This window comes from Delphinus delphis, chromosome 20 (genome assembly GCF_949987515.2).
Source record: "Delphinus delphis chromosome 20, mDelDel1.2, whole genome shotgun sequence".
Classification (NCBI taxonomy): Eukaryota; Metazoa; Chordata; class Mammalia; order Artiodactyla; family Delphinidae; genus Delphinus; species Delphinus delphis.
The window spans coordinates 57280852-57296970 of record NC_082702.1 but is presented as its reverse complement, the minus strand read 5'-3'; the positions used below and the strand labels follow the sequence as shown (position 1 = coordinate 57296970).

The 16119-nt window shown below is 52.8% G+C and overlaps 1 protein-coding gene across 6 annotated transcripts in view; it reads left to right on the top strand.

The window, feature by feature from the left end:
- FBXO31 (F-box protein 31) overlaps window positions 1–16119 on the top strand; it is a 45550-nt gene that overhangs the window by 10860 nt on the left and 18571 nt on the right. Inside the window, exons 1-4 of one of the 6 annotated variants that reach the window (XM_059999258.1) lie at window positions 502–2943; window positions 4069–4140; window positions 7575–7661; window positions 15272–15348. In XM_059999258.1, the coding sequence (XP_059855241.1) occupies window positions 2439–2943; window positions 4069–4140; window positions 7575–7661; window positions 15272–15348 (741 nt within the window). In that variant the 5' untranslated portion in view covers window positions 502–2438. Of the gene's footprint in view, window positions 1–501; window positions 2944–3064; window positions 3384–4068; window positions 4141–7574; window positions 7662–15271; window positions 15349–16119 lie in introns of those variants that run through there. The other 5 variants (XM_059999255.1, XM_059999253.1, XM_059999256.1 and 2 more) reach the window with 5 other exon arrangements.

The following is a 16119-nucleotide window of genomic DNA, read 5'->3' as shown; positions in this document are numbered from 1 at the left end:
CTGGGTTCCCCCATCCTTTCCTGCCACCTCTGACTTACCTGGTGGTGCAGTGGCCTCCTCACGGGACCCCCCACCTGCGTCTCCAGGTGTGTCTCCGCTGGCTCCACCCACAGGTTACCCAGTCCAGGCTGCTTTTCTACCTGAGACTCTTCAGTGCTTCTGCGTTTCCTGTGGACTCCCGGCTCTGGCAGGACCAGGAGACCACCCCCTTTCCAGCCTTATCTTGTGTGCCCACCAGCTTGCTTCAGACACTGTCTTAGTGCTGTGCCCTTCCAACGTGGCAGGGACCCTTATAAGTGGCATTTATGGGGAGCATGGGGCTAAGTTCCCTCTAATTGCAGGTACCAAGGCAGGTGCAGTGCATAGAATTATGATGTTAACTTTGTCATGTTCCATTCCGATGCAGAAAGCGTGCACATCTCAGCCACGGCTGGCACAGGTACTGCCTCTGTTAATCTCCGTTAATCTCTTCGAGGGAAGGAACCTCAGGAAGCAGCATGTATTCCTTAGGTACTCCTAAGGAACAAGAGAGTGGAAAAGAGGGAGAGAGAAAACTCTTCTCACCCATTCCCACCCGCAGAGACTGAATAGACTTCCTGCACATTCAGACACATGCTCTGGGTGCAGGGGTTTTCGGTAACGACCGTCACACAGTACTGACCTCACTGGACAGGAAGTGCGCCCCTGGCAGTCAGGTCACCAGAGGATGGAGCTTCAGTGTCGACTTGGCCCAGATTCCTGGGCTCTTTTTCCGTCTTGGCAAAACATTTGTTCAATAGCTTTCTGGAAATTTTCTGATTGGAGTATTTGAAGTGGCAACTTAATTTTTTTATTGTGGTAACATATACACAAAATAAAATTTACCACTTTAACCATTTTTAAGCTACAGTTTAGTGATATTAAGTATGTTCACATTGTTGTGCAGCCGTCACCCCCATCATCTCCAGAACCTTTCCGTCTTATCCAGCTGACACTGAGTCCCCATTAAACACTGACTCCCCGTTTTCCCTTTCTCAGCCCCTGCACTCACCATTCTACTTTCTGTCTCTGTGAAATGTGGCTATTCTATAGGGACGTCATATAAGTGGAGTCATACAGTGTTGTCCTTTTGTGACTGCTTATCTCACTCAGCAAAACGTCCTCAAGGTTCGGCCAGGCTATAGCAGGTGTCAGACTCTCCTTACTTTTTTTTGTTTGTTTGTTTTTTGGTGGTTTTTTTTTGCGGTACGCGGGCCTCTCACTGTTGTGGCCTCTCCCGTTGCGGAGCACAGGCTCCGGACATGCAGGCTCAGCAGCCATGGCTCACGGGCCCAGCCGCTCTGCAGCATGTGGGATCTTCCCGGACCGGGGCACAAACCCGTGTCCCCTGCATCGGCAGGCGGACTCTCAACCACTGCGCCAGGGAAGCCCTCTCTTTCCTTTTTAAGGCTGGATAATATTCCATCGTGTGGATGGACCCTGTTCTGCTTGCCCATCAACCATCGGTGGGCGCTTGGGTTGCTTCCCCTTCTTGGCTATCGTGAGTAGTGCTGCTGTAAACATGGGTGTACAAACATCTCTGAGTCTCTGCTTTCATCTCTTTTGGGTACGTACCCAGAAATAGGATATAGCTGTATCATATGGTAATTCCATGGTTAATTTAAATTTCCTCAAGTCCAGCTGACCCACTTTTCTCCCCCTTCCCAACTTTCTTTTTACTTGCTGCCATTTTTGGAGTAGACACTTTGAAAACAGACTTTCACAAGCTACTTTATGTCATAGATTAGCAAGGAAAGTATTTGAATCGGCAGGCTGCAACCCAAATTTGGCACTTAGAAAGCAGCTGTGGGCAGCACGGTTTGCTGTGCTAACTTTAACCATCTTGGGTAGGACGGCGTTAATGCTGGTCTTGGGCAGGATGGCGTTAACACTGGTGAGTTTTTCTAGGGGGAAGGACCCGTGGTTCTGCATGTACACTGGCCTTAATGCTATTTTAAGGGCACTTTCCCTGATGACTTATGGGAAGGTTTATGGAACAGTCAGAGTATGTGGAATTGTTCCGAGCCACTGTTTAAAAAAAAAAGATTTTTCCATCATGTGAAAAATACTGAACATTTCTTGAAGGAGCAGTTGGGTCAGAATGACATTGTTCCGCTTCGGTGAATTTATTATCTTCTGGGAACATTAAGAAAAACCCACTAAGCATTGCTGTATTTATGAGCACTGCATCATGCTTTTGCTGTTCTTCTGATTGCTAGTGGCGTTCCTGTGGATGGTTTGTCTGCTCGTGCAGGGTCATCTCTTGTGTGATATTATCAGCACCTTTTCTTGACACGATGTGCAGAGATTCTTGACAATTTGGTCATCCTGGCTAAAACCCTTAGAATCGCTTGGAAGTCTGAGCGGGTGCTGGGACGTGGTGCGTTGTCTCTAGCAGGTCGGAGGATCGCTGGGCTCAGATGCGAAAGTCACCCACTGGGTCGGCAGATGCTGTGGGGCAACACTGCTGCTTCAGTGTGCTGCAGGCCGCCGGGGCACACTCGGACGCGCCTTGGGTCTGTGCCCTGCATCTCACCGGCAGAGTGTCCACGTGTATCACAAAAGCGCGCAGTTCAGAGAAGACTACCCCGCGCCCCACCCGTACCCCGGCTCCCAAACTGTCTCGTCAACAAGGCAGCAAGAGGTGCATCTCATCTATCCCGTGCGCTGGTCACTGCTGGAACCGGGAGAGGACCTGTCCTTTAGCATCACATAGGAAACAAACCGAGGCACCAGTCTTGTGCGGTGACGGTTTTGGAGTGCCTGGTTGGTGCGAGGGAAGGACACTGTTTATGGAGAGCACACGAGGTGGTGACAGCCACTGTGGTCGTCAGGAGGGCCACCTGGCTGTGGTGGACATCCCAGAGCAGACGGGGAATCATGAAGACAGCTCATTGTGGAGCAGAGCTCTTCTCAAGAGCACAGGTAGACCAGCTGCAGCTTGGTCGCCAACAAGGGCGGGAGTGGCCCTTCCAGCTGGTCCCTGGCATGGTCTGCAAGGATTTTGACAAACCAGGGCCTCTCAGTTGCTGGTGACTCATGTGACATGCAGGTGTCACCCCGTCCAAGGTCACAAACAAGCACATTTTGTTATCTAGTTCCTGACACGTTCTTGTAACTTGCATAACACTCCAGAGTGGAGTCCACATTCTTCCTGGCAGGAGGATAAAACGTGTGTTTTTGTCTGGTGACGAGCAAGGCCATGGTCTGCTCATCGGCAGTGGAAGCAGGGGAAGCAGCACCATCGGGCAGGCCCATCTCAGGGAGGTTTGCCAGGTGCTAACCGCCTTGCCCCGACTGGTTTCTCCACCGTCTGCATCTTGAGCTTGGCTTGGATATGGTCAAAATCCTCGCAGAAGCGCTGGGTTAGTGTCATCATCCACTCCACTGAAAAGACCAGGCCTTGGGGCCGGGGTGGGGTCTGTGATGTGATGAGGTGGACAGCCTTTTGCTGGCCAGACTGCAGCCCGCCTTCTGGAAGGACTGCTGAGTCACCAACCTCTCCACGCCTGGGTTTCTCTCCCGGAGGTGGGGCAGAGCGCTGGCCGTGGAGGTGGGTGTCAGGGATTGGCTTCAAGGCCGTCCTGGGCAGCCCCAGCTGTGTCTTCGTTTCACAGAATCAGGAGGGGCTTAGGGGGGCCTTCGTGGAACCCTGACACCAGTGATGGTCTCATTTCCATGGGAACTCGCATCGTCTCCAGACTCTGAGTTTCTGCCACACCGTGGTCATAAACCAGGGTGTCTGGTTGTGAGTTTGAGCGATTAGGTTTCTAGAGCTTATCAGAATAGACATGGCAGGTTGCTATTTCATGCAGAGTGGAGTTTAGAATACTCTAAAAATAGAGTAGTGGCTTCATTGGTGAGTGAGGGTGTTGACTGAATGTGGAGAAGGGCCATGAAATCTCCACCGTGAAAGAAGGGTCAGGCTGAGAAGACAAGGCCAAGGCTGAGGCATGCCTGCTCCACCCCCACCCGCACGTCTGTCTATTAATATTTCTGCTGCTTTATGACTTCTGGACTGTAATTTCCAGCAAACGTTTCTTGTTGCAGAGTACGGCGTTTGTGAAAACTTGCGGAAGCTGGAGATCACGGGCGTGTCTTGTCGAGACGTCTACGCGAAGTGTAAGTTAATCTGTCACCATCTTCTGTTAACTTGTTCCAGAAGCAGGTGCTCAGAGACATCAGCCACGGAAAATAAAAGTCCATGGCCCTCAGCCCACAGGTGTGTTCTCAGATACGCTTTAAGTTCAGTTTTGACATTGTAGAGACAGCGCTGGTAGTAACAGCACTGACAAGGTCGGGGGCTCTCTTCTCCCTTTCTGAGTGAATCATGACCCTGATTTTGCAGCGCAGGTGGATGAAGGTGTCTTTCCTCTGGGGAACGTGGCTGCCCTGGAAACAACTCTGGTGTGCTTGGAGGTGCCCGTCTCTCTAGATCCCAGGCCCGCAGCCTGGTTGGAGACGTGGACACCAGGAGCAACTGTGACATGCAGCCGTGACAGCTGCCAGGGCCCCTCCCCGCCACCCTGACCGCACCAGCCCCGGCCCTTCCTTGGCATGTTTCCTGCAGGCACGTTGAGTCTCCCAGCGCCCCCATTTCTTGTCCCCGCCCCTTTGCTTTCCAGAGTCGCCAGCAATGCTCCGTGATGCCTAGAGCCCCCGACCCCAAGCACCTCTCTGCTGGCCGTTCCTCAGGGCCCTTTGCGTGAGGCTGTGAGGGTGTCCGTTGGCACTGACATCACCCAGGGGCAGTGGGCACACCGTCCCGCGGGGAGCAGCCCGCCTGTCCCTGCCCGGCGGGGTGTGGCGTGTGTTAACACTCGGGGCTGGGTAGTAAAGGGCGGGGAAAGAAGGGTCACGATGGCCCACTCCTCTTTGGCCTGAGGTTGACCTGTTGACCTCTCTGAAAAGGACCTTACGTGTTCATCTTAAAACCAGCTTGGTAGATTTTGGCTTACACATTCTTTATTTTTTTTGTGGTATGCGGGCCTCTCACTGTTGCGGCCTCTCCCGTTGCGGAGCACAGGCTCCGGACGCGCAGGCTCAGCGGCCATGGCTCACGGGCCCAGCCGCTCCGTGGCATGTGAGATCTTCCCGGACCGGGGCAAGAACCCGTGTCCCCTGCATCAGCAGGCGGACTCTCAACCACTGCGCCACCAGGGAAGCCCTGGCTTACACATTCTTTTGAACTCTGCACCAGTTCTGCCCTGAACACCTAGACCAGATGATGCTTCTTACTTAAACACCGAGAGGCTGGGGACCGGGCTCCTGCTCGGAAAAACCTGTGATTCAGGATGGAGGGACTTCCCGGGGGCCAGGCTGCTGGGTGGGAGCCAGCGTGCTGGAGGCTTCCTTCCAGTGTCAGGGGCTTGCTCGTTGGTGTCGCTTGCTGTGTTCCCTCTTTTCAGTGGATTTGCTGCTCTCAGAGTCCCCCTGGGAGACGCCTCTCCTCCTGTGTCCCGCATCCCCCGCACAGGTAGAGTGTGGACTGCTGCGGAGCATCAGCTCTGTGGGGAGACAGCCCAGGGGGGGCGCAGTTGGTCCCTGAATCTGGGCTGATTTCTTCATCCCGTCAGACTTCTCTCCACCTCGATCCCGTGGCCATTTGGGTTGTTGGGTTGGCCAGTGTTCCTGGGTTAGAGTTTGCTCACGAGCAGGGAGATCTCCTGTTGGAGGCTCTAAGTTCTTCGTGGACCTTCCCCGGCCGCCCTGGGCACGTGTGGTTCTCGATGTTGGCGCTTGGCTGTGCCTTCGAGGCTGTTGCCCCTCCCACCTTCTCTGGGAGCCCTGTGTGTCCCAGCCTCACCTCTGCCACCTCCCCGTATCCCCTTGTCCCCACTTGCCGAGGGGCTCGGGCTGCATCCTCAGCCACCCTCAGACACCATCCCAACCTAGCGCCCCACCCCACCCCCGTGCCGCTGTCCTTGGTCCTGAAGCCCAGGGCAGGGCTGGTCTGCGCAAGGCCTCCCGCGCCTCCTTCCCTGTGCAGCTTCGCACTTTGGTTTCTTCTCTGGCCTCTGCTTCATGTCCCACCCACCCAAGAGAATGCGTGTCTCCAGGGGAAGTGGGTCTTGGGGCCCGGGTGGTCACGTCTCGTGAAAATGTAACTCCTTCCTGTCTTGTGGTCTCAGTGGTGAGAACAGTGCCACTTTGAACCCTGCAGAGCCCGGAGTTCCAGGGCTGGAAAGGTGGTTGTGTCCCCTTCCCTCCCGTCCCGCCCTCCATCCTGGGGGTGCCCCCAGGGCCCCGCTCCACTCTCTGCTTCAGTGTTGCTCCCCAGCGTCCATGTCTTAAGTCTCCCAGAGCAGAGAATCCAGGAGGCCGCCCTCGCTATGGGCGTCGTGTCCAAGTCAGAGGCACACTCCCCACAGGAGTCCCTGTGAGCGCACAGAAACGAGAGGTTCCTGGCTTTGGGGACGGTCAGCTGTTTCCATGAGGATCTAATATGAGAAGTCCTTATCATCTCACTGCTTTTTGAGTTTGTTAGGCCATTTGATGATATCATCTCAAAGCCACTTGAGTTCTGTCTAAGAGTTGTAAGCCCTCAAAATACTCCTGGAGGGAGGCAGGTGCTCGTACCTGCTAGGTGTTGGGGGCTGAAGCACCCAGAGGGGAACACGTGTGAGAATGAAGGCCCCCACAGAGCTCATCTCAGCTGTGGGCAGAGGGGTTGCCCGGGCCTTGGGGGCATCTGTCCTGTGGAGGGGACGTCTGGGCACAGGTGGATGGGCAGGTGAGTAGGAGAGAGGGGGAGGTCCAGGTGGGCCAGGGAGAGGGGACAAGGGCCACGGTGAGGTCACCGTGAGGCAAAGGAGGACGTCTGTAGACTTCTTTGACTGCTGGTTCTTAACCCCTTGAACATGGTTGCCAAATCCAGAGACTGATTCATATTATCTGTTATCAGCACCCCTGAGCGTTTGATCTGCCCCGGCCAAAGCGAGCTTCAGTTTTCATCTTCACAGTGCAGGAACTGTGTTTTTGTGAATTTGCTTTGAAGGCCTTATCCAGGAGAAAATCACTTAGCTTCTGGAATAGGTGGTAGAAGACAGTCGTCCCTAGTTCCTGCTTAGATGGTAGAGTCAGCTACCTCAGTCCAGGGGTGAAGGGGTCTGATTGAGTTAGGAGGCTGGCAAACACGGTCCTTTGTCAAAAACAAAACACACACGTGCAGCAGGTGAAGGACAATGCCAGGTGTGCAGCGGGGCACAGGGTTCCCTACACAGCCACCCCAAATATCTGTGAGCTGTGACCTCTGCCCTCCCACCTCGGTGAGCCCCGCTGATTGTGGTGGGTGATGGGGAGAGAGCCCGGAGGGGGTCCCGAGCGGGCCGGCCATCATGAGTTCCTGGTGTGGATCACTGACTGACAGGAGCACCTGTCACCACAATTCCTTCTTGGCCAGACCTGCCTCCTTGGCAACCGCTTGGTTCTGGGGGTCGAGGATGTAGGGAAGCGTGTGATGTCGGTGAGGGACAGGCGTTGAGTCCTGTGAAAATGGTTTCTACAGTCGAGAAGGCAGAACCATCTTCAGCCCTTTCCCTGCTGTGTCTGTTCAGGTATAAACCCTCGTGTGAAGTCGGGCCGTTTCATGAAAATTCTTCCCGATTACGAGCACATGGAATACAGAGATGTTTACACCTGCCGTACGTATCTCCTGCTGGCTTCCGCTTTTGTGGGTGAGCAAGACCGAGAAGCTGCATGGATAGGGCCTCTCACTTACAGCACGAGGCAGCTTCGGCCCCGAGATCGAGCTGACCTCCTTGGCGTTTGCTGGTTTGCACTTTGCTGCAGCGTCCTCCGTGGCTTGGCACAACCAGGGTCACTCTTGAGCGGCGACTCCAGGGCAGCTGCACAGACGGGCTGGGTGTCCGCAGCAGCTTTGGGTTTTTGGGTTGTACCAAGCAAGACCACCATGTTGCTGTGCATTTTAAAATTTATCGCTTCTTGAGGCAGAGTGGAAGCCTCAAAACCTTCCTATTGCAAAATGGAACGTAAGCATTCACATCTGGGCTTTGTTAGTCAGTCACGTTTGCACAGCATTTGTCAATTCAAAGTGTACACACACACACACGACAAAAGTGTGTAGAAACAGTTGATTACTTAGGTCCTGATTCCTCCTTCGATTGGCATTACTTGAGCTCTGGAGATTTTCTAAGCCACGTTCCATAGGTGATGAATGCTGTCCCTGCCTTTTTTTTTTTTTTTTTTTTTGCGGTACGCGGGCCTCTCACTGCTGTGGCCTCTCCCGTTGCGGAGCACAGGCTCCGGACGCGCAGGCTCAGCGGCCATGGCTCACGGGCCCAGCTGCTCCATGGCACGTGGGATCTTCCCAGACTGGGGCACGAACCTGTGTCCCCTGCATCGGCAGGCGGACTCTCAACCACTGCGCCACCAGGGAAGCCCGCTGTCCCTGCCTTTTATTGGGTTGAGCCGAGATGCACTGAAAGCTGTTTTTTTTTCTTTAAGTTATTAATTTTATTTACTTATTTTTGGCTGCGTTGGGTCTTCGTTGCTGCACGCGGGCTTTCTCTAGTTGCAGCAAGCGGGGGCTACTCTTCATTGCAGTGCGCAGGCTTCTCATTGCGGTGGCTTCTCTTGTTGTGGAGCGTGGGCTCTAGGTGCGCGGCTTCAGTAGTTGCAGCACGTGGGCTCAGTAGTTGCAGCCTGCAGGCTCTAGGGTGCACAGGCTTCAGTTGTTGTGGCTCGTGGGCTTAGTTGCTCTACGGCATGTGGGATCTTCCCGGACCAGGGATCAAACCTGTGTCCCCTGCGTTGGCAGGTAGATTCTTAACCACTGAGCCACCAGGGAAGTCCCGAAAGCTGTTTTTATGTTTCAAGAAGCACAGGGACACCCTTCTGCTCTTTACTCCACCCCTCCGAGTGCTCCTCATGTCGGTGTTGCCACCGTGGGGCAGACCCACTCCTAGGTCTTAGAGGTGCATGGTTTCGGGACTTCCCTGGTAGTCCAGCGGTTAAGACTTCGCCTTCCAATGCAGGGGGCTTGGGTTCAATCCCTGGTCAGAGAGCTAAGATCCCACATGCCTAGTGGCCAAGAAACCCGAAACATAAAGCGGAAGCAATATTGTAACAAAGTTAATAAAGACTTTAAAACTGGTCCACATCAAAAATGATCTTTAAAAAAAAAAAAAGAAGAAGTGCCCAGTTTCTAACAAAACCTACTCAGAGTAGAGGGAATAGAGTCGTTTGTGGATCTCCTCCTAACCCCCATCAGACTCCAGCCACCTAGCTGCCATGTGCTTGGCTGGCCCCATTTTACTCGGGGTTATCCTGGGGTCTGGACAGCGCTGCCTGGGTGTGGGCAGCATGCTTTGGGGGCGTGTCTGGGCTAACAAACCCACCTTGTGTGTCACCCAGGCCCTGGGGGGATGGGTGTGGGAGCGATCACCACAAGTGTGGGGCTGGGCCGGCTGGCTATGAGGACACAAGTTCCGTTCTTTTCCCTGCCATCTCAGCAGTAGGCTCTCTAGAACATTTTGTCATAGACTGGGCTGCTCTCCCTGCTTAGCAGTCAGTGAGCCCTGGTGCCTTCTCCAGCCCCACAGGAGAGACGGTGACGTAGCGGGTATTGATGAGAACAGCGGATCAATGACACTGGCTGTGCTGACGGGAACTGGGTGCCGCGGGATTTTCGATACAAGCAGACAAGCACTTAGAGGTCCATTATGTCACACCGCTGTCACAGACTTCTTCTGGAACAACAGCCCATCTGGAACTTAATACCATGGGGCTAGTGTGGAATTCTGACCCACCTCTGGGGGTGGCCAGGACCTAGGAAGCACCTAGAGTTGTTTTGGGGGGTGTTCTTTTTGTCCCCAAGCGGCGGACAGAAGCTTCCTGCAGCTGATGAGGACGAGTTCTGCGTCCAGACTTCCTACCATGCTTCTCGGAGACCACGTCCGACGAGAGCCACATGCCGTGATGCCCCCCAGCTGCTTGTAGCTGTATTGCAGACTTGTTTTAATTGGGGACTACTGTCCCATTGAGGTGTGAGTGTAGTTATAAAAATACAGTAGAAAACTTGAAAGATCTAGAAAACATAATGAAAATAACCAGTTGTCAGCATTGGTTGCCTTTCTCTGTGGACTGGTCTGTTACCTGGATGGTCTCCTAAAACATCAGTGAAAAACTTACGTGCGTGAACAGAAAACCAGTTCCAACTGAATTTGAAACCTCTGTACGCCCAGGTGTCTGTGTTCCAGCGTCCTAGCGTGTCCTAACCGAGGGCAGCTCGGGATTCATCCTCTGACGCTCACCAAAGCTCCAGAGACGTGTGCTGTGATGACTGGCTTGTAAGGAACAAGGCCCTGGGGCTGTTCCTCATCCACTTGTGCTCTTCCTAGAGCCGTGGGGCCTCGTGTCCCCTCGTCCTCTGAAGTCCTCTGGGCCACGTTCCCTTGGACCCAAGAGATGATATCTCCCCACAGCCTTGTGGCCCAGATCAGCTGCTCTTGGTGTGTGTATGTAGCTTCCTGATGGTCTTGATAATCCATGTCTGTAAGGCGTCGGGAGTGTCCTAGGGGGTATATTGCCTTTACGATGGGTCTAACACGTGTCTGTATGTGCTAATCGACGGTGACTGTCCGAGTGCACTTTGAACTTAAAAATAACGTCGTGTACCTGTAGGGCTCTGGGTTTTGAGGTTCACACCCAGCATCTTAGCAGTGCTTCAGATTGCTCGAGTAGATATGAGGGATTTGGTGGAAACCGCCCCCCTCCACTGGTGAGGAGACAGACAGACCACTTTTAATCCTCAGGTGCAGATAACACAGGGTAGAGTCTTTGGAGGGGAAGGACCAGTCTGCCAGCTGGAGCTAAGAGCACATTGCAGGATGGTTACTGAGGAAGGAAGGAGACCATTGGTAAGAATAAAACAGAAGGGGGCTCCTGGAAAGGGCAGTGGGGCACCAACGGTATGTACGTCTGAGAGAGGAGAGACCCTCTGCTACTTACGTGTCTATGGAATGTTTCTCCTGATTTTGTTCTGTGTATTGATTTTGTATCCTGCAATGTTACTGAATTCATTTATTAGCTCTAATAGCTTTTTGGTGGTGTCCTTAGGATTTTCTCTATATAGTATCATGTCATCTGCAAATAGTGACTGTCTTACTTCTTCTTTTTCAATTTGAGTACCTTTTATTTCTTTTTCTTGCCTAATTGCTCTGGCTAGGACTTCCAATCCTACATTGAATGAAAGTGGGGAGAGTGGGCATCCTTGTCTTTCAAAAGATTTCAGCTTTTCATTTTGAGTGTGATACTGGCTGTGGGTTTGTCATACATGGCCTTTACCGTGTTGAGGTACATTCTCTCCATACCCGTTTATCATAAATGGATGTTGAATTTTGTCAGAAGCCTTTTCTGCATGGATTGAGATGGTCCTGTGACTTTTTAGCCTTCACTTTGTAAATGTGGTGTAGTGCACTGATTGATTAGTGGGCGTTGCACATCCTTGCATCCCTGGGATAAATCCCACTTGGTCATGGTTTATGATCCATTTTGGTTTGCCGATATTCTGTTGAGGGTTTTTGCATCTATGTTCATCAGGAATATTGGCCTGTAATTTTGTTTTATCGTGCTGTCTGTGTCTGGTTTTAGTATCAGGGTAATGCCGGCCTCATAGAATGAGTTTGGAAGTGTTCCCTCCTCTGATTTTATTCTAATTACCAAAAGCTTCTAGCAAGTGGTGGGAGATACCATTAGTTGCATGTATGATTTGGCTTTGGGCAAGAAACCTCAGTTCTGCAGCGACAGATGTGGTGATTCAAGAATGATGTTATGGCCTTGCTGGGTGGTGGGCCGCTGTCCCGAGTGTGGTGGGCAATGACAGCTGCTGGTAGGACAGCGGGGAAGCGACTGCTCAGTATCAGAGCATGCTGTGCAAGGAGAGCTGGATCTTTCGGGTTGGGTGTTGTCCAGTGTATCGGAGTTTCCCACTTGGCCTGTTAAGTGACCCTTCCTGTTGGCAGATGAGAACCCTGCCTAGGACTCTTTTCCTGTTAGCTCCTGAGCTGAGCCGCCCCTTAGCCATCTTGGACTGTTGTTCCTATTTTGGGGAATAGGAGGGTTGTGTTAGAGCCAGGGATGGTTTTCTGAACACAACTATGCTGACCTCGGGGATCAATGGTTGGAAGAGTCTCTGAGCTGGTGTTCGTTCTGGAAGGCCCAAGTCCTGCTTCGTGGGGCTCAGAGCAGGAGTGTTGTCGTTATTCTGACTGAGTTTAAGTGTGGTTCTCTGGTGTTTGGGTCCCCTTGCCCACGAATGCCTGTCTTCTGTGGTCTCCTAAGAGCTGGGCCCTTTCAGCACACCTGTCTCTGACAGGAAAGCACCCGAAGGGTCTGACCCAGTCCACTTGCTGTCCTAGGTCCCAAGCCCGCCGTCTGCACCTGAGCCGGTGTCATTGGGACTTAATCCCGTTTACTCTCCTGCATGGTCAGTGGTTGTTTGGAAACAGCGTCGGGAGGACTTGTTGAGCTGGAATCTTCTTCCAGGCGAGGAGCCCTGGGGTGTGGTCAGCGCCTGGGCCAGGAGGTGCTGTGGATTCTGTCTTAAGCCCGCAGGCCCCTTGTGTGCCCTAGGCAGGGTCCGGGTGCGGGTCAGAGGAGAGCACAGGGGCTGGTGCCTGAGCTCATCGTGCTCCGTACCTCCTGTGGTGGTGACGCCTTAGAGCTGCCCTGCCCGGCAGGCCCCGGGCACACAAGGTCGCTGTGGGGACAGGCTGCCCTCCCACTCCTGACACCTAGAGTTTCATGTGACTCAAGTGGACTCCTTCTGTCTGAGTGCTGCCTGGACTTGCTGAGTCTTTCAGGTCACTTCTGCCAGACTAACTGAGACTTCTTAAAGAACACGTTATAGAACACAGGTGTCACGTGGCCTGAGGAAACCCCGTGCCTCACGGTCCACATGACGACGTTGGTCTCTGACCTCCCCTCGGATTGTCCTGGGTGGGCCCAGGCTGGGCGAGCCAGCGTCGTGTCAGCGGGGGCGAGGGGCACACCTGAGTCTTCTAATGGGCACAGAGCTTAAAATCCAGAGACAGTTGGCTGCTCTAAGCGCACATGGGAGGCTGAACTTTTATTTCAAAGAGATGTTGCTTTTAAAGCAAAACAAGGAACTCCCCTTTGGGAATTGCTGAGTCTGGGGCACAGTCTTTGAACAGTCTTTCCAGGGGCTTCGAGATCAGATTGATTGATCTTGGAAAGAACCAGACGTTGTCAGCAGTCAAGTTGGGAGATGAGGGGACGGGAGACAAGAGAAGACCATGCTGTATGGGCCCATTTAATTTTTTATCCACTATTTTATCGTGAAATTTTAAAAACACACAGAAAAGTAGAAAGAATTGTGCAGTGAACACCCATTTACCCGATTCCATAGCACCCTGCTCCACTTCACTCCCACACACCCGCCCCTCCGTCCATCCTGTTTGCGATGCATTTCAAGGTAACTGGCAGCCATCAGTCAATTTCACCCCTAAACACCTGAGTGTGTGTTGCACTGTCTGAGTTCAGTATTTGTTTATGGCTCCTGACCCTGCTTATTATTGCTTGTTGAACAAACGCAAAACCCATCAGGGTATGGCCATAAAACAACCACTGACTCTAATGTGTGTCTTGTAAACCGACTCAGAGGACTGCACGCGGCATGAGTCGCAGGCGCCGTGCAGACCGCCGAGGCTCATTTAGAGAAGTGTGTCTTTAGGCTGAAACCTAGGGAACGGTTGGTATTTTCCCACCAGCCGTCGGCATGCCCTGCAGGCTTGGGATGGTTCTGGCCTCATGTTCCTCTTCTCTGTTCCCCAGACCAAGTGGTGGCTGGAGAACTGCTGTCTGGGCTCAGGTCCCTCTGGGCTCTGCTGCTTGGTCTTCCTTCCTGAAGTCGGTTGTGATGATGCAGCTCCAGCACTTGGAGACCGTCCATGGCTCCCACTGAGTATTAGCCAGGGTTTTCAGACACACAACCAATTTCTTCATGTATAAAGAGATTATTATAAGGAATTAGATCGCACAGCTATGGAGGCTGACAAGTCCCAGGATCTCCAGTCAGCAGGCTGGAGACCCACAGGAGCTGATGGTGTGGTTCCAGTCCGAAATCCGGCAGCCTCCAGACCCAGGAAGAGCCCATGTTTCAGTTCGAATCCAGAGGCTGGAAAAGACCAATGTCCCAGCTCACCGCAGTCGGGCAGGAGAAAATTCCCCTGTGTTTGTGGGAGGGTTAGCCTTTTTGTCCTCTTCAGGAAGAGCCCATGATTTAGTTAGAGTTCGAAGTTAGAAAAGGCTGATATCCCAGCCTGCAGCCAGGCAGCAGGAGTGTCTCCTTACTGGTGGGAGCACCAGCCTTCTTCTGCTCGGGCCTTCAACTGATTGGACAAGGCCCACCACACTAGGGGGGGCAATCTGCTTTCTCTGTCCACAGATTTAAATGTTAATCTCATCCGGGAACACAGACATACCAGAATAATGTTTGACTACGAATGTCTGGCCCCCCCATGGCCAAGTCCAGTTGACATATAAACTTTACCACCACACACTGGCTGCAGAGAGACCCCAGACCCTGAAGCGGGCAGGCAGGGCCCTGCATGAGCTGGTTGTCTTCTTTGTGCAGTTTGCTCATTGTTTCACTTGTTCACTGTTCACTCAACAAATACACATGCAGAGGAAATGGAAGTGAAGGACTCTTCCCAGGGCATTTACTGTGCTGGCCATGGCCGTGCAGTGGGGTCTCAGGTCGGCATCAGGTGCCCTTTTCTCCCGTTGCCATCAGTGAATATACATGCGCTGCTTTTGAAATAAGGGGGAATGTGTGTGTGTGTGTTTAAAAGAAAGACAGCTGATCCAATTAAATCTTACTCTACAGCCCCATGATGTTTTGGACTCTGCCCCTGGTAAAGAGTCCCACTTCTCCTCCGTTGTGTAGACTGATGGGAGGGGAGATTCATTGCTTCACAAGGGCGCCCACTGCACGTCCTTCGAGGCAGCAGTTCCTTGTCATTGGAGCTGATACACAGAGGCTGGGTTTCAAAATGACCCAGTTGTCTGTTACATTTTTACTCTTAGAATGATTTAGACACTTGTAATATTTGCTTGAATCCACATTTGTTTGGAAGGCTCTGTTACGAGCCTCCGTTAGGGATTTCTTCACACGTCCCTCCTCTTCCTCACGCTCTTTCCTCCGATTATTGACTGTAAAGTGAAGATCAGCTGGCTCTGATGAAGTCCTGTCCTCTCTCTCTCCCTGTAGTGCTTCACCGATACAGACACATTTTGGGACTGTGGCAGCCAGATATCGGGCCGTATGGAGGACTGCTGAACGTGGTGGTAAGTCCCAGAGCGTCGGGCCTGGGTTCTTGCGGACGGGACTGCGTCCTCCCTCCAAGGGGCAGGCCAGTTGTTCACAAAGACTCATTGGGCCAGGTTTTATTTTCCTAGCGAGCAGAGATTCATTTTAAGTAGCTCTTGGCTTCTGCCACACCTACGAACTTCGTGGTGACGGGATGCCTTCCCTGGTCCCTGCCTCTTGGACACTCGGGGCCATCGGCCTTCACACCCCCGGGGCACTCCAGTGTTGGCTTGTGCACTGGTTCGTTGCCCTAAATCGGGTCTGCAGGCTAAAAGAAAAGGAGGCCATGTGGGGCCCTCGGAGGCTGGCCCTAGACAGAAAGCCCACGCCAGGCCCGCCCCACCCAGGGACCAAGTGGCATAGGCTTGGTGTCATGGCAGGTGTCTGTCCCTTCTCTTCAGGCTTGCCCCCTGAGGTCTACAAGCAGCATTTTAACTTTACTTTATTCAGGCTTTATAGCTGATCTCAGCAGGAGGGGCTGTTTGATACAAGCTCCTTGGTCGTAGCCAGGAGAAGAGTCTTCTGGTTTTAATTTTTATATGCTTCTAGGTCACTTGCCTAGAAGCATATAATAGCTGCTCATTTTTGGGTCCATTTGAGAAACTCAGATCTGACTTTTCTTGGGCTTAACTGGTGTCGGTGTCTAGCAGGATGCAGCCCTCGCCGGTGCTCTTGCCAGGCACGAGTGGTGCCTCTGGGACAGAAGCCGGGACCTGAGTGGGGCCATTGTACTTGCTGAGCTCTGGGCA